General features: G+C 38.2%; 1 protein-coding gene across 1 annotated transcript in view; it reads right to left on the reverse strand.

The window, feature by feature from the left end:
• The window catches only part of EPHA3 (EPH receptor A3), a 214,504-nt gene that overhangs the window by 146,976 nt on the left and 44,531 nt on the right, over positions 1-22,997 (reverse strand). The window contains exon 3 of the mRNA XM_010567654.1: positions 7,281-7,941. Coding sequence (XP_010565956.1) covers positions 7,281-7,941 — 661 coding nt within the window. The remainder of the gene's footprint in view (positions 1-7,280; positions 7,942-22,997) is intronic.

The following is a 22,997-nucleotide window of genomic DNA, read 5'->3' on the forward strand; positions in this document are numbered from 1 at the left end:
GGGAGGGCAAGAGGAGGGGGGATATTGGGTTTTTTTTTTGTTGGGGTTTGGGTGGTGGGGGTTGTGTCTTTTTGTTGCTTGAAAAACAGGTGAGGGGGACAAGGAAGAAATTGCCAAAATACATATGAAGTGGCATAGCAAGCACCACCTCTAAACTGGTAAGGTATCTGGATTGAACAAACATACAGTTCAAAAAAATGTATTAAGTTGCATTTTGTGAGTCATTAACACTTCTGCAAATATTTCATTCTGAGTGAACCTCTCCATTTCCTGAATAGTTTCAAAAACAAAAAATTAAATTCTAAGTTACCTAATCATATGTTGACACTGTAGTACTGAACAACTTGGAGAGATGTATTAGTCAGCTTTTTAAAGAACACTAAAACTAGATTCCTGATCATTGCACGTTAAAAAATGAGTAGAAGTATTTATAAGCATGTTTCTGTTTAAATATTTCTATCACAATCTCCAGTAAATTTAGTAAAGATTCTTCTCAAGTAACTACAAGAAACACTTTTCTAACTTGAAAATATGTATAGTGTTATATTGAAAAAATGTCTTTTCTAGTAATTTCAGAATGTTTCTTTTTAATTTTTGTTTCTTTAGGACGTGTGACAAACATGCTCACAAACCATAAGATTGTGCCCAAGAAATTTTGCCTTAAAATCTTGCATTTTGAATCTACTGCTCATGATGTACAAATTGGAGAATATTTTCCAAATTTGTAGCAGTCAGAAAATGTTAATAAAAAGTTGGCTGTGATCTTTCTGAAGTATTCAGTGCAACATAATTCTTCCCCTAAGAAAAATCATCCGGATATCTCTGACATAACTTTCATAAGAGTTAAATAAATTCTAAGCAGAAAGGTAAATCCTTCATTGTGTGCTCTGTTTATCTACTTATAGAATATAAAGTGGATAAAAACAATGAATATTTTACAAATAAAGTGATTCATAATTTATAGCTGCTGTCATTTTAGCTTACTAGCTTGAAAGATTAAAAGTACCTTTTAAAAAGCACGTCTCTTGCTTTTTAAAATCAAAACAATACTTCAAACCAAAGGAAAAAAAATACACCTCAAACCTCTGCTTTAAAAAATGTGAATCCCTAGCTTTTTCAGATTTAATGTAAAAGAAAACTCTCTTAATAGTTCCATTATTATATGATATGGTCTTCATATGATCAGTTCCTACATTTTATTAAACATACTTGTTCCTATACAGAGCCTAAGAGTTAAAACCACACACTTTTGTAGTGTAAGCAACATATCCGAGCCACTTGGCTATTTCCAAGGGAAAATGTTATTGTCTTTGCAGTTGCAGCAAGCGCATATGCCTTCCGTCTGTTTTCACTTGCACAAAGTTGAGTAGTTCCTCATAGTACCTTCTTCTCTTTACATGTAAAGTTACCTTTTATCTACTGATATAAGCAACTAAAAAGTATATTTACTTATGAAGAGACAAAATGGTTATTTCAAGCATAGGGGAAAAAAGAAATCTAGAGAAATGTTTTTCATCCTTAGTATTAATGATGGTTTACATATTTTTAGCTCAAGTACAGCATTCATTCTACCGAAAGAATTAAGCAATGTATGCACTGGTTCAGATTTAGCAGCCACAGATGGCATTCCTTTCATATCTCCATAAACTCAGAGAGAGAAATATGATTTAGGATATGCTCACTATACAACTTGAAGCACTGAATAATTTAGTGTTAGGGGAAATTCTGTGAAGTCATTTTTGCAATAACCAGGCACAGTGGGTAAACTTCACCTCTCCCCCTTACTCCCTTTTCTCCCACTCAATCCACCTGATTAATAGCTAAAAATTACATACATAAGGAAGGACTGTTGGATTACATTCTCTTTTTTTCTTCTGACTTTGTTATAGAAAATGTGTCAGTCACTTGTGGTTAAAACTTACAATTTTATTATATACTATTACAAAGGAAATTTAAAATTCAGACTTACTCAATTCCAGCAACTAAAATTTAGAACTATACCTTGAAAAGTTAGCATGCAGAAAATGTAATTCTGTGCTTTTCGAGTCATTCTGTTCAGGCTCACCAATTTAATTTTCCATTTGATAACTGGAGCCACAAAGCTTGTTTTTGGTCTAAAGGGTCACCTGTTGGAAGCATTCAGAAGAACATTCAAGCTCACTCGTACTCCCACACGGATAAAAAATTGCCCGCTGCATGTTTGCTAACTAAGTATATCATCATGAAAAATATTGTTCTCCATGTCCAGCTAGTCCTTCTGAAGTGCATGAAATAAACCAACAACAGAATAGACACATTCAGGATGGAAAAGATTTATTAGTTCAAGCCTGCCACTGCAGGATTTCCTTTATCATCTAGTTACTGCATTTTTAAAAAACAGCTCCTGAAATAAGGCTTCCATTATTTCTCCGAGGAGACTTCTAGATCATTACAGAACTAAAGACATTTTTTCTAACATTTATCCTACATTTTCCCATTTATTTTGATACTATTACCAAACTAACCAATCTTCGCATCGTGAGATCTATTTCCTCTCTGTGGCTTTCAAAACAAAACTGAGCCTAGCTTCTCCACGTACAAATCACTCACTGGGCAGGTGATGTGAATGCTCCTTTTATTGATCTTTGGGCTGTTCCAAACACTACGCCACTGTATAATCTCCTGGTGTACTCGCAACTTAAACAGCGCACACAAGCCTTATTGCCCTTTTCATAAAAATCACATTGTTTACTATGACTATGTACAGAGACAGTCAAAAAGGATGAGTTGAGGTATGGAGCAATTAGCCTGCCCTCCAAATAAGAAGGCACTAGCAGAGAGGGAGTGTTGGGAAAATAGGTATTAGAGATGAGATATTAGACATGAAAGAGACCTTGAAAATTGTTAATACAGAAGCTGAAAAGGGGGCAGTTACTATTTTCTCACTAGATAAGGACATGGAAAACCTTATCCAACTGACTTAAAACACAAGGTTTAAACACAGCAAGAAGATACGCTTTCTACACAAGACAAGATATTGCATTAATTGCCATAAAAAAAACTTACAGAGACTAAAAATATGAGTCAAAAAATAGATTAACAGGTGACAGGTCACTGATTCATATAACGCATAGTCTTTCTTACAAGATTTTCCTGGTTTCAGCTGGGATAGAGTTAATTGTCTTCCTAATAGCTGGTACAGTGCTATGTTTTGAGTTAGGTATGAGAAGAATGTTGATAACACACTGATGTTTTCAGTTGTTGCTCAGTAGTGTTTAGTCTAAAGTCAAGGATTTTTCAGCTTCTCATGCCCAGCCAGCGAGAAAGCTGGAGGGGCACAAGAAGTTGGGAGGGGACACAGCCAGGGCACCTGATGCAAACTGGCCAAAGGGGTATTCCAGACCATGGGACATCACATCTAGTAGAGGAACTGGGGGAAGTGGGGGCGGGGGATCGCCACTCGGGGACTAACTGGGCATCGATTGGCAGGTGGTGAGCAATTGTACTGCGCGTCATTTGTATGTTCCAATTCTTTTATTATTGCTGTTGTAATTTTATTAGTGTTATCATTATCATTTAGTTTCTTCTTTTCTGTTCTATTAAACCGTTCTTATCTCAACCCACGAGTTTTACTTCTTTCCCAATTTTCTCCCCCATTCCACTGGGTGGGGGGGAGTGAGCGAGTGGCTGTGTGGTGCTTAGTTGCTGGCTGGGGTTAAACCACGACAAAATGTATCTTAAGTCTTAGAAAGTGAACAGTAGATTTGCAGAAGCTGGAAGGTATATGCAGTAAAGCAGCACTTTATACAGTTTCTTATACTTTTCCTTTAGGAATCAGCTGTTAGCCACTGTCAGAGAAAGAATACTAAGGCAGACAAACCTCTGATATGATTTACTATGGCCGTTTGATGGGGAACAAATGGAAAAGATGATTTATCCTCGTTGACTGGGGAACAGAGTGGAGACTATCAGAAAGCATTAGGTTTAGTGTGCAGTTCCAGCCAGTTGGTTTTTTTCCCTAATTAAAAAAAATTAAACCAGACTAATTCTAAGAGAGAAGATGCTATAAAGATGTAGTTTGGCCAAAACAGCATGAAGACATAATTTAGAAAAGAAATTGTGAGGAATAAGTCTTATTCAACCATGAAGTATTACAATAAGATTAAATAGACAGGGTCACTATGATGCAAGTGCTAACAAAGCTGTAATAACAGTCTACAGTGGATGATATATACTATATTTAGTTAACTAACGTATGTATTAGCTCAGGGGAAGAAAAGGTATGAAAGAGTGGCTTTTCCACCATGCTCCCTGACACATCTTACTTTGCCTTATACAGATCTAATCCCTCCAAAATACTGACCAAGTGCAAAAGTCCTTGCTAAGGGAGGTCTTAAATCTTAAGCTGTTAACCTAAAGTATACCACGAAGACCACAATTCCTCAAGGTGACGTATACAACTCACTTTTGAGAAATCATTTCTCCACACACGCACAACAATGAGGACAAGGATGGTCACAGCAAAATTGGTCCTGATTCTTTAACTGATTGACAGGTAGGTATCGTACTGCCGTACGTGTAAAATGCTTATCAGTTGGTAGGACCCAGAGCAGAACAATAATCTTTCCAACAAGAACCAATAAGCTGAGTAAAGCCAATAGTCCAACCTTGGCTTTTCAGAACTTAGATACAAATATATTAGAAAAACACGTATGTTTTTATATGTACATGTACACCAATAACAAAAAATAGCTTAAGCTTTACATCGACTTTTCCTGGCTATGCAGAGAAAGGGAAGCAGTTGTGGAAAATGGTACCATTTGTGTTATTTGAGGGAATAACTATGCCTTAATATTTTTCCAAGTACCAAGAAAAGCTGTTCTGAATGAAATTTAAATAGGCTCATCATGTAACATGAAGGTCCTTCCTTTTAATCATCAGCAATAATATCCTGCTAATGCAAAATGACACTGTTTCCAAAAACAGCATTACAGAAACAAACAAAATCAGAAACAGTCTGAATGTAGGATCAAGCAGTGACAGACACTAAGTTGCTGAATGTTTTCAACTACTGGGAAGACAATAATTTCTATTACTTATTACTCTTTCAAACTTCAACTGAAACATTTTTTTCTTCCTAAATTATGCTTTCATTCCAGCCCATGCCTGTAACACCATTTTGGATCTTCTTCAGACTCTACAAGCCTGACCCTACTGCCCTTTTGTTGACAAAAAAAACAAACCAAAAAACCCTTAAAACCCAACACCCTAAAAGAAGGAGCAAGAGAAGGAGAGAAAAATAAGAAAGGAAAGGTGCAGGAGCAGCCTTAAGCCTGAGGTCAAAACTGAACTCTTTTTCCAAGCTTTCCAACTCCTGCTGAGTTACCGATGCCAACAAATGGGAGGTTTTGAATTACTGACAGCTTTTAGAGTGCCACTTCCATCACACCACACTGAAAATATTCGATAAATATGACTTCCAATAAAAGTTAGTAGAACATTATATGTTAAATCAGAATAAACCAGAAGAACCTGTCATTATTGTTAATGGTTTCATCATATAGCACTCCCTTGATCAACAGTTGGTGAGGAAGTCAAGAAAGAAAAAAAAATGGGGGGGAGGGGGGAGAAGGAAAAAGACAGTAGTCCTGAGGTCTGATTTTATGCCTTCCAAATCATGTATGATATACTCACACATGGATGTGAACTCACTCCTAATCTCTGCAGAACTCAGTAGGAGCTGCCTTGCCTACCCCAAGCATTTGAGAACCCGTTTTTAATAAAACTAAATTGTTTTATTTTACTTTATTTAGCTCACCTTTTGCTCAGTTGTAGTCTGACACTTTCTGGAGTGATTGTTCTTTCGTGCTCATGTGTAATTGAAATTCTAAACCAACAGCTATATGACTATATACAGTGGTTAGAGTACCACTATCGTTTTAGCATTTTTAAGTGTAGCTATAGGAGGCCCTTGATAAAGCATTTCTGAATAATAAAATATCCTCTCCTGGATTCAGCTCTTAACAGAAGAGTTTAACTTGGTTTTCTTAATACGGGTATCTAACTGCAGAAAAGCATACTCGAAAGACTCAGCTCCCCAGTTTGACGGCAAGACCAATTTAAAATCTACTTAAAAGCAAAACCAAACAAAAGACACACTTACTCCTTTCCTCCCACGCCTCCCTGGCATTTTCTGAGAAAAAGTCACCTTAATTAGAGCAACAGTTTTCACAACTACCTGGCTATGGTTTTGTGGGCTCTGGTTTGGTGGGCTCCTAGTAGCTCTCCAGGACTTACTTGTTTGCCATAAAGGTTGCTGTAGGACTGTTGAAAAAGGAATAGGTGCTCTCTCAACCAGGTTCAGAATACTTTAAATTTCTGTTCTTATGGCTGCATCCATACGTGCATGTACACAAATACACACCCCACAGCAAATATCTCAGCTACTACTCCTTCCATCCATGGTATTTCTAGATATTACTGTTTAACTTTTACTTATTTATTTAATGGAAGACCCTTTGCCACAGCCAGCACCCTTTAAGGCACTCTGTGAAAAGAGGTTTAAGATTCAATTAACACAAAACTTCAAAATGTACTTTTATAAAAAGCAAAATGTAAAACACAATCATTTTGGTTGATATTAAAATTAGGTAAATATAATATGCATTTCTCTAATGTTTAAAGACCATTTCTGGAAAAACTCAAAATCCCTTATGTAGTCTTGTTCTTGGGAGCATTCACATAACCACAGTTTGCAGAAAGCAAAAGTTTGGAGAAAATTATTTTGAGTTAAATACAAGAGTATTCATGAAAATGCAGTTTTGAAGTTCAAATATTAATTTTCCAAATGTCTCTGCATTTAGGTACTATGCTACCCGAAACAATGCTAACTTTTTTTTTCTGACCAATCCCAATTAATCAACACAGCTCAGTAGCAAAAATTATACAACAAGCCACAAAGTTAAAAAAAACACACAAAAAAATCAAATATTTTGACACAAACAATGCATTTGAGAAAACTATAATCTACTGAAAGGAAGTCCAAGAGTGGTAAGAGAGGCTAGATTTGCTACACGCTGTATTAACTGAAAATCAGTTGTTGACCCTTATCAAATTTTTTTTCTTTAGGAAATTACATTATTTACACAAATTAAATAAACCCCATTTTCATTGCGATTGTATGAATTAATTTATTTCTCTCAAGAACTTGGGGAAAATTAACATAACCCAATACAAAGAGTAGGGACATAAAGTGAAGCCCCTGTTAATAATTGAACTATGAACATGGAGGGCATCGTTACCTTGGCAGGCAAAGCCTCTTTCTTCATAGCCAGCATTACACAAGCACTTCCCTATGGGCACTAGCCATTCTCCTTCTGTACTGCAATACATCTTGGGTGGCTCTTCCTCCTTGGAATGATTGACACAAGAACCCCGCACCTCCACCAGCGACTGAGAGTCCATGGGTACTGTATCTGGAAACATGGCGAGGTTCTTGACAGTGAAAGGGCACTTTTTGAAGTACACTCGCACCGAGACTAAGGCAACACACGCACCTACATCTTGAAAAGCCAAGTAAAAGCCTTTCCTGCTGACAGGCCCCACCTCACGGACTTCTGTATTCAGCTTGAGAATTCGGTCCCCAAGATCCATTTGGGTGAAGCTCTCATCAGCCGCGATGGTGTCGATCTTTGTAAACTGATGCTCTCTGAACTTTACCAAATGGTCATCATCAGACTCCATGTAATACAGATTGAAGGTCTCTTTGCAAGTGCCCAGAACTAGAGGGATACTATTACAGTCCCTCAAGGTAAACTTGAGCTCCACATATATCTTCTGAGCTGAATTGCGTGGAATCCAGTTTGTTCGCAGCCAATTGTTTTGACTGTGATCCATCACATTGCACACTTGGTAAGTTCTGATTGGAGTATAATGCTCATCAACACCACTAATCTCTTCCCACTGGAAAAAAAAAAAAAAGAAAAAAAAAGAAAAAAAGAAAAGGGGAAATATTATAAAATTAATGACTACACCAATACAAACCACATTTAGAGACAAAAGCTGTGAAAAAGCAAAAATCACTTTGCTTGGACATCACTATAAAATAGACAATAAAGTCTGGTCGATCTTGTACTTACTTTTTTCTTATTAAAACATATAAACATCTTAAACGAACACAGAATTCACCATTATGAAGTCAGGTTTTACCAAGTTATTTCAAGGTGGCATGAAAGAAATGCTACAGCTGTTTTGCATTATTAAAAACCTCTAGTTTCTTAAACTACATGCAGTGCTGTCCTTTCAATCGTGATCCCAACATGTCTTTACTACAACCACACTCACCTCGAACAGAAGAGGTTTGCTAGGACAACACCACATTTTCACTGTTAGAATCAAGTTGTATTTCAAAGATTAAACAAGATTTAACATCTTACAAACAAAAGCCAATGGCTCCCACTGAAATTCCATGTAGTCATAATAAAATGTTACAGTTTTAAATTTATTCAAAGTATGACAATTGATTTTGCTTGGGATATATGTCCTGTGGACAGTCAACCTTAGCCCAGTTCCAGAGTTATTGAAAATTACTGCCAACTTACCGTAAGTATCTTGGTTACTTAATTCTTCTGTGGACTACACAGGCTATGATGCTAAAATGGTTTTTGAAGAATACATAGTCGCCATTTGTTTTTACATCAGTCATCAGCTGACAAACTTACTTGACCCAGAGAGGGAAGGAAAGGGTTTCCTATTTGTGAATTACTCATGTACCAGTCCTGCCTGATTTCTGAAGTCACACTTACCCACAGGAATATTTACCAAATCACAGGAAAAAAAAAATACTACAGGGGTACTTAAAGTAAATATTTAATGTTAGTCATTTACCATACACATCTAAGTGACTTAAGATGCATCTTTCTTGGCTTTCTCCCTGAATCAATGACTAGGACCAATTTTATTTTATTTTTTTAAGTTCATCATTCTTCAGCTTTTATCCACACAAAAACTGCAGCTGTTCTATATTCCGAGTCTTAAGATACCAAATAAAGAGCCTCACCACCAAAGCGCTAGAATTAAAACTCATTACAGTGAACAATGCCTGTTAGAGAATCACACCACCACTGCAGCTGAAAGAAACCCTTCCAGACCTTCTAGCCCAACCCTCTGCTCACGCAGGGTCAGCCAGAGCAGGTTGCTCAGGATCCTGTCCAGTCAGGCTTTGGAATATCTCCAAGGATGGAGACTTCACAGCCTCTCTGGGCAGCCTGTGCCAGTGTTTGACTGTACTCTGAGTAAAAAGGTTGGTCCTTACATTTAAATGGAACTTCCTGTATTTCTGATTGTATCCATTGCCTCTTGGCCTTGCACGAGCCACCAGAGAGAAGAGTCTGGCTCCATATTCTCTATACCCTGCCATCACGCATTTATATGCGCTGGCAAGATACCCCTGAGCCTTATCACCTTCTGTTCTACGCTTCAAAGTTAATTAGGCAAACAAAAGAGGTAAACTCCTATCGTGATAATAAAGCACATATTAATAGAGCATGCGGTAGCACAGAGGCAACAGAAATCCTTGCTTCGCTGTCACCCACATGCACAGCCTCTGCAAAACCACAAACGCTGCCCCATGCAACCAGCCACAGCGCAGCTGGGGAGCAGTAGAGCTTCAAACAGAGCTGCTGCTGCTGCACGGTACAAAAACTGGAGAAGTAGACAGAATTAAGTATTTTGTGGGAAATCACTGCCACTCTTGGGGGAGGGAGACAAAGAAGAACCAGAAAAACATTTTCCCTCAAAAATCATGTCACATGAATGTTATATGTAAGATCTCAGTCTAACAATTACTCATTTTACATAAGCACCTTTTGCTGCAGGACCTTAACGTACTGCAGAGCAAACATTAGGAGAGGAAAGTACTCTTCCCATTGTACCAACCAAGAAACTGAGGTGCAGAAGTGTCGACTGTCTTTACAGTTTCTTCGTTTTACAATACGTGCATCACACACACATAAAAAGAAAGAAAAGGGAAAAAAAAAAGTGACCACATCAGAGTAACATCTGAGAGTTCTCAGACCCAGCCCACTGACTTAAGGAAGTTTTGGTATGACTAAGAGCTGGTCTGCGCAATGAAATCGTCCACGCACCACTGAAGATGTGATTTTAAATCATGTTATTAAACCAGTAGATAAAAGCAGTATAAGTATTCTTCCTTTAATTGAAACAAAGTTTATTTTAGTTCACTTTACAGATCTGACTATACACAAGTTTTATCTTTTCCTGACTAGTTCAACAGAGTTAAAAACACAATCTTGGATGTATATACAGCAGCTGAAATGCTGCAGCAAGCCATAACATGCTACGCTGCCAAAGCGAGCTAGCAGTACAGGGAGTTCCAGAGCCAAAGTTACTACACCAGTCCTCACGGCCACTTGAGAGCTGGGTGCCACATGGCAGCCCGTCATACAAGGACGAGCTCTTGCCTGCATAAGAGGCAGCTGGACCTTGGCTCCCAGCCTCTGCCAAGTTCCCAGAACTGAGTGGAGGACCCTCATCTGACAGCTGTCCTGGTACAAGTACAGCCCCTGAGCTGACAATCTAGTCCTGCTGCAAAAAGCCATTCAGATGTTGTAATTGCCTCCCATGAAGCTAGATGTACCTATTTAACTACAGGTCTTACCTGGACAAATAAAAATGCAGTTACAACAACAGGATGAAACCAGGTAAGACTATGTAATGAAACATCATTTTATGGACATTTAAAGCAGCTCACACTAATTCATACGTGACCTACTGATTACCTCTTTCATATGATTTCTAATCAGTTCAACATCTCTTACATGTCCAGTGGGAGACAGAAACAAAACCAGGAACTTGCAGAATTTAAAACATCTCCACAGCAGATGTTATTTTCTGAACAAGTCTCCTTGCAATTTTTTTTTTTCAGAACTTTCTTATTCAACATGGTTACACAGACGGTTGAACGTATATCTATAAACTCCATGATAAAGGTAGCACCACTACTGTGTTCTTCACCTAGAAGTTACAACGTGCAATTATCACTTCATTGATTTGCAATGAAGACCAAATTGCTTGGAAACAACTGTAGGCCATGTTAGTCCACTTATATAAGCAACAAAATTTCAAATCTATCATTTAATGCTGAACCATTGCTGAATGGAAGTACCAGTCTCATGCCGGGTGCTAACTTGACCAAAATACTTTAACTGTTATAAAATTACAGAGGTTGCAGCTATCGCTTTAGAAAGAGTTAAGGTGAAATAAGTCACTGAAACTACAGGAAGAGTGTCCAAATCAGAATATGTACCAGATTAAAGTAGATTTGCAACTTCAATAATTATTACAATCAAAGTAGAAAACAAGCAGTACATTTGATTGCTCCTACGTTGCAACTTTTCCCAGTAAGCTATCATATTGCCATCCCCAAGTGAACTTAATTCAAAACAGATTATCAAGAACATCAAGACAATTTCCCTTCCATAACCCATGATTTTTTTCTATTAAGTGAGGTTTCTCAAACACCTGTATTTGTAGTTGTTTTAATTTTTATTTCTGTACTTGTCATTCATTGTTCAACTTGCTCTGTAAAGTTACAAGTTACAAAATTACTTACTTTAAAAAAGAGAGAGAGAGATTCTTATTCCAGGGATGGAATTAAGGAGACAAAAACATAAAATGCATGTTAGTTAATAAAATATTGAATGTTTTCTTATTTAATCACTATTGTCAATTGCTCCTGTGTTGATTTCAGGGGCTCAATGAAGGCAAGCAGTCTTTCACTGTAAATCCTTAAACATTACATTCATGGGGCATCCTACAATATAGGTCTTTTGAGGCATCATTTAGAAGGACTTCTCAGCCCAAACCTGCTCTGAACACCCCTAATCAAAAAGTTCCATATTGTTTTACTACTGCAAAATGCTAAACTTATGCCCACTTCAGACCAAGGGGAGACTATGCACATCCTCTTTAATGCAAAGTCATGCTGGTTTAGCATCTCTTGTTCTTTTCCCAATATTGCTCTTGTAGAGCCACCTCCCCCTTAAGCTGCACTTGAGCTCCACTGCTGATAGAACAAAGTATCAGACAGTACGCAAATAAGACTATGCCTCTCACAGCATTTCTTTGCAGCACTAAAAATATATTATCATTACATAGAGGATAAAAATCAATAAGCAAACAAATCTGTAGTAGTTGAGAACGTATACTTTGGCTTTATAGAGAGCTGTTGTCATGAAAACGTGCTGGCTATTAAGAGGCTAAGTGGCAATAGGAAGCAAACCTCCTGTGCGGCATCGCCACACAGCCTATTCAGCGTTACAGTAGTCAGTGCAGTTTTACTTTGTACGGGCATCATTCTGACTTATATTCCCAAACAGCTAGCTGCAATAACAGAACAACAAAGTAGGAGTTAAAAGGTAAAGGAAGAGTTATATGAAAAGGAATAAGTATGGGATAAAGTTTATTTTCTAATCTTAGAGAAAAGCAGAGTGTAAAAAACCTGAGATATTCCTCATAATAGAAGACATAGATCTTCCTTGTAATAGAAGACACAGATATTCCTTCCAACAAAAGCTACAGAAAAGGTGCCCTGGCTGTGGGGAACAAAAGAGATGCACAGAGACGAGAAAAAGAATTAGAAACAAAAAGTATCTCAGGTATTTTAAACACATGAGGAAAATTCTGATCTGCGGGGAGGTGGGTGGCAAATCAGCTAAAAGAAGAGTCCAGAATTACTATGTTGTAATTAAAATGAGTCTTTGTATCTTAGGGTACGGAAAGAAAAGATCGGCATTCTGAGTAGGTAGGAACCTGGACAGCTAGGGCTTGAACAGGTCAAAAGGCAGTTAGCTATAATAAAGAGGAAGAGACTGAAAAGTCATGAAGAGGAATTCAGCCAAAATGGAAATGAGACAATGAAATGCAAAAAGAGAATAATGCGACAGAGATATAAGACACACTGAAAGAAAACTTCAGATGTAAGGCAGATATTTACTCTGTGTAGGGCAACCCGATGGCAGAAAGGGACACGCTTCTTTTCACCTTATGCGTTGAGTCCAGTCTGCTGCAGTCTCAGCTTCCCCTCATCCCACCTTCAGCTTCCCAGGACTACTCCCATCCCATGGAAAACTAGAATTGGGTGGGGGGCTCATTTCTATTGAATCAACTCGCCTAAACAGTACATCATGTAACCACTAGTATTTCTGCAGGAACAAGAATGTAATGCAAGGGGCAAGAAAGCATCCACCAAGAAAGTATGGCCACCCAAACTTAGTTACCATGGAAACCCACCTGGAAAAAAAAGAAAAAAAAGACAGATTTGTTTCTGAGGATACTGCATTTTTCCATACAAAATTTCATCTTGTTGAGGCTTTGCTAAGAGAAAATAAGAACAGTTTACATTTTTGTCCTCCAGATAGATGGAAAAGATAAACCAGAAGGTACCAGAGGAATAAGCAGAAAGATGAAGGAGAAGCTGTCACAGAGACAGATGGACTGCACAGCAGTGACAGTAGAGAAATACTGGAGAGAATTTGGGCACAGGCACTCGTAACTCCCAGGAGTTAGGAGAGACCTAGAGAAGGTTACCTGAGCCAGGAAGGAAGAAACTGGCACTGTAATATTGAGGAGGAAGGGTGTTGGTGGGAGTTAGGCTGAGAACTTAAGAGAAAATCTGTTGAGATGCTGGCAGAAGGACTGTATGAAAGATCTGTACTTACACCATGTAAATTAGACACTGGTGGGACTCAAACCTAATTCTCACCTCAATTACATGCAATTACTTGGGTAACGCTGGTCCATGGGACATTACACTTCAAAGGTGTCCCAGCTGGCATTTCTTTCTTTCAGCGCTGTGCAGCTACGGAACGAATGGGTATTTATCAGTCCTGACCAGAAATTAATAGCTGGGTTCTAAATACTGGAAGAATGAAGTGACCGGACTATCTTCCAAGCAGTCCAACAGGGATGATAAATCCAAATTTTTCTATGAAAGAGATTTATAAAATTGTGTCAGGGATTTTACGACAGCATGATGGGGGAGCGGGAAATCTGAGGCTGTGATATGAGGCTTTGGGTGCTGGATTTGTTGCTACTGTCAAGAGAGAAGGAGCAGAGGTGTGACCACCATTTCTGAATTCACATTATTACGCAGGACTTATATTACTCTAATGCCTTCAGGCACCTTCAACACTTTTGAAACATGTCCAGGAGAAGTGCCATAGCACCACTCCCTCCCCAGCATGTGATCTGGCTTTTGGAAAGTGTTCTTTTGTTTGCTTCTCATTTTTTAAATCTTCTTTGGATACTGTTAATGGCAGGAAATAAGACAGTGCTTTCAGTGGTATAGAAAAATCTCCGAGATCCCCAGTGAGAGGGTCTAACTCATACACTCCAGTCATACTGAGTGGCAAAGTTAGGACAGAAAGGATTGTCTTTTCCAGAACATATCTAGCAGAGTGTGCTGGACTTCTGGCTTTGTTTTTTTTTCTTTACAAAAGGGAACATACAGAACTGAATGTAGGCCATTTCCATTTAGTGAGCAGTCTCACTAAAAAGTTCCCTCTCAATGTGGGAATCTAGGACATGAGCGATGTCCTCAATTCTTTCATGCTTCCTGTGGCGTACCTCAGTTTTTGTGGCTTTTTGGTCTTCATGTCAAAAATCTTAATTTTACATTAAGAAATTGAAGGCTATTTCGTGCTTTACAATCCAACACATACACAACTGCATGATTCCAATAAACTACATGTTATCTTTCACTGTTACATTGCTATAAAACTCCTAAACTATAAAACACCTACTAAAAATGGAGTTTGATAATATTTTAAGGCCCCTATGGAACTCAGGCAGCTAACTCCCTGAGACTCCATTGACAATCTCAGGCAACAGTCTAACAACATTTATTTACAATTTTATTTTTCTTTAAGACATTTGGTGTGATAATGTATTTGGTATGATTTGGTATAAGCATCATTTCAGGTAATGTCCAACTGTCCTTTAACATAAATTAATAATTCTAATAGTGGCTAGATGGAACATACCTTAAACTACATAACCACTGTGCACGCTAGAACACAGATGGGGAATACAGTGCTGAGAAATCAGAAGAAAAATAGTAACTGAATGAAATGACTGAAACCTCACAAAAACGTCGGCATGTGCTAGGATGTTCCACTCTTGTTGAGAAGAGCAGTCAAATCATTGCTTATTTCTAAACTAAGTTAAAAAAATTATTTCTTTTTTTTTCCTCAGGGTAATTGCTTTTCATTATCTGTGAGGTGTTCACATAAGCCTCTACATAAGAACCATTCAAATTCTACCTGAAAAACACTTTTTGTTCTAATACTGAAAACTGACCCTGCTCTCATCTACCGGCTCTTAGTATTCAGTACAGTTTTTCAGCCAGCAAAAAGAAATCACCTTTATTATGCCTTGCTGAGCAATGACAAAAAAGTATGCATTCCTGTGTATGCACACTTTCTGCCTTCTGCTATTTATTCAAGCAATTCCCTTCCCAAACAAAAAGATCATTATGATAGGAATCTCACATTTCAGATAGCCAGTGCATGCAACTTTTCAACATTTCACTGACAGAATACCAACTGACTAACAATTTTTGGGTTTTTTCCCCCCCCTTGGTTGCCAGGTAATTACAATAAAAAAAGGTAAACAAACAAGCCATGCCATGAGCAACAGAATTCATGAAGCCTAGTTTCCTACAAATCTGTCTCTCATGCCTGGTCTCCAACATGGACTTTGATGTCTAATAAAAGGTGAGCGCAAACAAGTGTCTTCCTCATTGGGAGCATTAATGCTACCTCTGTCTCTCTCCCTCTTCCTCTCCTCCTATTGCTTATTTTCATAAAGCTTGTAGGGACTTAAGCCTTTGGAGACATCTGCTCCTCTGTGAAACTGTTAAAATTCACCTCTGAGTTCGAAACCTATTAAGTGGGATCTTCCTTTCCCTTGTATATATATACACACTTAAGAGCATACATGTCTGTAGTCTCCATTTTCTCCAGAGATCATGCTAAAAAGAGGGCAATGGCTTCACATACACACCAAGCGTAGTATTTAAAACTGCTAAGATTAGTGTAGACGCTATGCATTTCTATTGAGGTTTTAAAAGAAAAAAAAAAATAATCTATATTTGCATGCAGAAAATCAAAATAGCCAAAATGTTCTATTATGAGCTTAAAGTTAGGCATATAAGGGTTTTATGCAGCACTTGGAAAATGGCGAAATATTCCAAAGCTGCATAATACATGTTCAATTCCTATAAGTACTGAGATCACTGATCAGCAGGCATTTGAGATATTACTCTATATTATACTAGTACCATTTAGAATTATTATTTTCCTCAGTATTTTTATATGAATTTTTTTAATGAAAGGAAAAAAGCTACAGCTGGCAATTCAGTAGAAGTCCTGAGTATGAGCATAAAGTAGACATTCCTGGTGAAATGTTCATTCCATTGGAAATAAGAGATGGACATAAAAAAGAAGTATTTGACATTTTTTCCCCAGTTTTTCCAGAATGATATTTCTTTGTGCCAGAAATGTATAAACTTAAGTTAATTTTCTTATTTTGGAAAATGGAAGTGCCACCAACAAACATTCTTAACCAAAGAAATTCAGTTCCAATGACATCCTTGCCGAGTTGATATTACAACAAATTGTTTCATATTTTTGTTGCTGTAATCGTTAAGCATCCTTCAGCATTACACAATGCTCTCTGCTATTTACCTTAAGTGTGGGAAATTAATCCTCACTGATACAAAACTTTCATTTACTTTTTGGTGTACATCTGATACTTGCCTGAGAACCCATGATGTTCTTCTCAAGGGACATGTGCCATTAACTTTAATAAGAGCATGAGCACAGCCTGAGTTGAAATGTTGAAATAAACCCCCATCTTTTTTATTTGAAATAAAACACCCATAGAGGGTGTCGCCCTCTATGTCAGTGACCAGTTGGAGTGCATGGAGCTCCACCTGGGGATGGCTGAGGAGCTGACTGAGAGCTTATGGGTCAGGATTAAAGGGAGGGCAGGGACAGGTGACATTCTAGCGGGGGTCTGCCACAGGCCACCCGACCAGGAAGGCCAAGTGGATGAGACCCTCTATAGACAGATAGAAGCAGCCTCACATTCACAAGCCCTGGTCCTCATGGGGGACTTCAACCACCCCAATATCTGTTGAAGGGACAACACAGCAGGGCATAAGCAATCCAGGAGGTTCCTGAAATGCGTTGATGACAACCTCTGTCCAAGGGATAGAGGAGCCAACGAGGAGAGGTACTCTGCTGGACCTGGTTCTCACCAACAAGGAGGGGTTGGTGGGGAATGTGAAGCTCAAGGGCAGCCTTGGCTGCAGTGACCATGACATGGTGGAGTTCAAGATCCTTAGGGCAGTGAGGAGGGTGCACAGCAAGCTCACTACCCTGGACTTCAGGAGAGCAGATTTCACACTCTTCAGGGATCTGCTTGGTAGAGTACCATAGGGTACAGCCCTGGAGGGAAGAGGGGCCTAAGAAAGCTGGTTAATATTCAAGGGTCACCTCCTTCAGTTATCTAAATAATATTTGTTTGTTTGTTTTTTTTTTTTTTTAAAAAAAACCCTTTGCATAAGAGAATTTGACCTAAAAATTTTCCAGTATGATAATAGGGAATTATATCACAATTAAACATATATATATTTCAGTCTAACACTTTCTTTCTCTCACACTGTCCAATATTTCAAACATTTCCATCATGTTGAAGCACACATTTGGGAAACAGGTTGCAGGATTTAAGTCAAGATGAGTATCTTTGATGCCTCCTTTGTTTTAGTATTTAGAGCTTCTGTTGACTTTTTTACTGTAACGTTAAATATGTCCAAATTCAGATCAGTAAGAGAATCAAGCTTTCACATACGTTGAACATGATTCTAATGTATCCTACTCAACTTCATAGCCAATACACGAAGTATTTTTTCAATTACTTGAAAGTAAAAATGTATTCAAGGAGAGATTTCTATAAACAACAGCCAAAATTCTGAGAAGTAGTGAGGAAATCAAACAGCCAACAAAATTAGCACACATTTTAGGACAGCTTGAGACTAGGTATAAAATAATTAAAATTTAAAAGAAAAGTGGAACCTTCCCACATACTATATAAAAGTTTAATAAAATAGTAAGAGGATGTAAGAGCTCTGAAAGCTTGGTATCAACAAAAACCCTGTAATGACTGTATCACAGAAGAATGCATTTCAGACCAGCTCATCAATATAAAAACACTTTCCTCATAACATCACCAAAGGTGCTGATGCAAGGCCCATAAATACGAATCAGCTGAGATCAGAGGACAGAAAATGATCCGATTTGGGAGTTTAGGAAATTTAGGAAGTACCATGAAAATTTTCTTCTGTTTGGCTTTCAAAAGCCAATGAAACTACCTGCTGGTACTGCGTCTCCCCCAGTTTTTTTGTTTGAGGTTTTTTTTTTTAAGTTGCAAATGAAAGACGAGGAAGTTGCATTGCAAGATTTTTCTGATTAAATTAGACACACAGTGGAACTATCACTAGCATCTCATAAACCCTTCTACGACACAGACTTTGGTATACTTTCTCCTAATGCTGTTTTACTAGTCTATGATTTCACACCAACCAGTCCTAACTGTTAAAAGAAAAAGCTCTACTGTGACAGAAAATAAACAAATTAGAATGAAAGATTGAATGGAGGACATATTGGTATAAAATTACACACAACAATATTCAGTCTAACATCCCCCTAGTATTACCACTCTGTTCTCCTTCTCTGTTCAGTTACCCACTGAAGTCTTCACATTTGTGGGAGCAGCAGATGAAACAAAAACCTGACAGCATATCGTTGTATTCAGGAGACTGTTCATAGCCTCAGCCTAAAAGTTGGGTTTTCTTCATAACCAAGCAAAACAGTTTCAGAATTACAACAAAGATAAAATCTTAATTTCTTGTCTGATGAGAGTTCAGGTGAAATGAGAAACTCATTAAGAGTATCCAGATATTAATTTTGGTGAACAGATATAGCATTTTGCCATATAACGCATAGCTCCAAATTTACCCTAAATAATCCAAAACAATCCAATCCAACAGATCTAATGGAAAATTCTTATCTAACCTTTTGCCTGTTTTGTTTTTTTCATGTTTTCTTCTTTCACTATAACCAAAGCCAAAACAGTGAAACTCAGAAGAAAGGGGAAATTATTATTTACCTTTTTTTTAAAGAAAAGCAAGTCCACTCTTATCGTCTCCACAAGACCATGCGGTTCCTGGCACATGACCTGACAGGGGACTGGAGAGAAACCGTGTCCCATGATGTGACCATAGAATCACAGCCTGGTCAGAAAAATAAGACCAGACATGGAGGAAGGTGGAAAGGACAGGAACCTCCTCCCTCTACCTACCACAGATGCATCATCCTCTGCTACCTACAGCACAATATATATTGTCACAGTGATCTGAATATCTTTCAAAGTAAATAAACCTCATTTCACCAAGGCATAACAAATACATACATAATTTAACATAAATCTTGACCCTCTTTCTCACTCAAAACAAAAACACCAAAAGTGTTGGATGCACTAATACCTCCTAGTTTTTAAAGAACTTTAATCTGGGAAGTAAAATGACATAAATATTACAATAAATAGGGTTAAAAAAGCAAGTGCAACTCTGTTACAGGTACTAAGCACACATAAACACAAAATATTTGAGAAAGCAAGAGTACACACCTCATCATGGGAATACTAGACTAATAATCAAACCAAACTGCAGAAAGATAAGTAAAGCTGTCTTTTTTCCTCATCTCTAATTGCTAGACAGCTGAGTACCTCATCATCAAACTTGTAAGGACAGCTGATTCTCACCCTTCTGCAAGCAAAATCCTCTAAATCACAGTGAGGTAAAAAGGTCACTACAATGAGGAAAACATCTGACTTTCCAACAAGACATCTGAATCCAGCATTCAAATGCCCATTCAGAGCTTAGACAAGCAAAGCATTTACAGCTTTATTTTTGTCTAGGCTGCACGTCTCCTTGAAAACAGGTTTCAATCTTATTTATCTCACAGGTTAAGCAGATTTTCTGGGAAGTTCTCAAAACAACAGTCCCCATGGTTGAAATCTGTACTGAACCACCACTCACATAAAAGCACCTTTCATCCACGAGCATTGTACAAACTAGGTAAGATACAGCCTTTAAGTGTAGCTGTTTCAGAGATGGAAATAAGCAGCTGTTTAGTGCAATGGGTACTTCAGCAAGCAGAATTTTATCCAAGATGGAACTTACCGAAGACTGTGGATGTGGCAATCTGGTGAAAAATTGTGTCTTCAGTAATCGCAATTAGAGATTATTTCATACTTCATGTTAGATGTAACACTTAGAGCTCTATGGCTCATAACAATAAGCTCCTGTTAAAATTTAATAATAACAGGAATAAAAAGCATCAGGTCCTCCAGCATTATCCTCTGCTTCACCTAAAGCACTACCTCTGGATGTAGCCAGACAAGTACTGTTGGCAAACCTTTACAAAGAAATGATCGTGGCATAGTCATTCAAGAATGGAAAGAAGCCAGTTCTTCTCCAAACTATTTGCTGGTTAAGTAAATCTGAAGGTAGCCCTTGTCCACATTTATGCCTCAGTTTTCTAATACGTAGAATAGGAACAAATTAATAGTGGGAAGATATATTTGTTACTATTTTAGTTATTATTTGGACTGTAACAAAGAGTCAATCATGCCTTCATAAAAAAAACCCATACCATTAGCAAATGGTTTCAGAAGCAGCAGCAAGCAGGAATTTTTAAGCATGAAACCATTACTTAAATAGGTAAACACCACCATAGCAAAGAAAGTGAAAAACATTTGTGGCACAGAAACACTTAAAAATTCACATTTGAAAAGCCTCTGCAGTTTGTTGCTTTGTATTTGCCAGCAAAACACATAAACACAAAAGTATTTACATCAAAATGCACAAAACAGGTGCATAATATAGCGTTTCTGTGGTATAGTCAGTCTTTCAAAACAATGTATTTTTACGCAATGGCATTTCCTACAGAAATCCCAAACCACCCCACGTTCTCCTATTGTCATTAACACAACACTGAATGTACAGTGAAATTCAGTAGTGTTGTGCTGAATGTAACTGTAAAAAGCACCAGCTGGCTGTATTAGAAATGGCATTCTTCCAGATCTCAAATGTCTTATTTATATACAATGGAATCCTGCCAGCTGTTTAATATTTAGGGCTAATAAATATATTGGCGGTACTACAGCACAAGGACAAGTAACACAAATACATACTTCCCAACAGAAAATCTGACTTGTTCTTAGATGATTAAACCAAAGATGGATGCAGAGTTCTGAGCAAATTTTACATAGCTGTCTTTTTTCTTTAATGCAAACAATATTTGCTTGTTTTCTAAGTGCAAAACTGAACAGAAAAAAATACCAGGCATCGCTATGCCAGCTGCTTTGAGACCAACGAAGCCTTCAACCAGTGTTTTCCACAGACCATGAATAAAGAGAAATTGGCAAGGACAGTGTGCTGAGGTAGAGAGACAGGACACAGCACAGGTTTCCAGGGTGAGGGGCAGTTCATTATTCATTCCACAGAAAGTGCTGGATCACTCCAGAAACAGTCAGACAGTACCAGCCAGTCCAGAAGTGATACGGATTCCCGCAGGCAATTCTTCTATAGATGAGCAGGACAACTTTACTTCTCACAAGCAGATTAACTCCATGTTGAGTGGAAGGGGAATACAATGCACCTGAGAAGGCAAACATAACAGACTTGCCCTATAGACATGCTCTAAGATTTGTGTCCCTATTTCCAGCTTTCTGGCAGACTTCATCTTGGCAAGGCCACTACATCGTTGCCGAAATAATAGTGCAGCAGATTACTGCTGAATGTAGTAGTCTTCCCTCCAACTCAAGAGGGTCGGCAAATCCAAAGAGTTGGGGCCCATTACAAGCAGCTTCACAGATTCTGAGAAAAGCTTCAGGATCTGTAGCCTCCAGCATGACAACCGCCTTTAAGATCATAGCACGGGATGTAATCCTGCACAGCAGACAGTGAAAGGCAAGTACTGTGATTCTTTCCCTTCTGTAAGACCTTGATTCCCTTGAAACTTTCTTCAACTCCCTGGCACAAGCTAGATGGGGAACTAATCTGCAAATGGGGAAGTTTAATTTGCACGAGTGAAACATAGTTAATGCTTCATAACTTTAATCTGAAAATTCAAACAACTTCCACGACAGATGGAGCTCACAGTCAACTCCATAGAAGGCTGCTCGGTGTAATTACCATCATTTAGAGGCATTTGGGTTGTTTTGTTTTTACGTGGCAATGCTCTTTTTGGATATTCCTCAGCTAAGCAGAGTTCCACACACACACACATCTCCATGCTCCCAAATTCAGCATCATTTCTTAATAAAAACTTGAAGAGTCGTTCTTTTCATTCATCATTTCGCACTTTCGTTTAAAACTGCATTATGAAGTATAGTTACTTAAACTACAAAGGTCACTGTCATGACTACCAGTAGAAAAATGTTAAGCAGGTATACCCTAATGTTAGTCATTAACTGCCACTTCTTCAGCCTCAGCTTCAACTCAGCTGATGCAAACAGCTACGGCATCCCATTGCCTAGATGTTCCCTTTCACACAGATCTTCATCCAGTGTCCAGACTTACCCCCTACACCCCTGCCACATACTTCAGCTGTAGCAATGACCACAGCCTACACTGCCTCCCTTAACTTACCTATATGCTAAAAGCTTTATCTTTCAGCCTCTTCATTCAGACACTGAGGAAGGCTTGTGTTCAGAACCAGCATGCTTACCCACACAGAATGGCTTTTGGTCTGGTACACAAAAGGTCTCATCTAAGGACTAACATGGCCCCTACGCCTCTACATCAGCTCATCATCAACCGATTGAACCTGCGACAACAGGTTAACAGAAGTCCATCAGCAGCTCTGCTG

This window comes from Haliaeetus leucocephalus, unplaced genomic scaffold (assembly GCF_000737465.1).
Source record: "Haliaeetus leucocephalus isolate CR32 unplaced genomic scaffold, Haliaeetus_leucocephalus-4.0 Scaffold228, whole genome shotgun sequence".
Lineage (NCBI taxonomy): Eukaryota > Metazoa > Chordata > Aves > Accipitriformes > Accipitridae > Haliaeetus > Haliaeetus leucocephalus.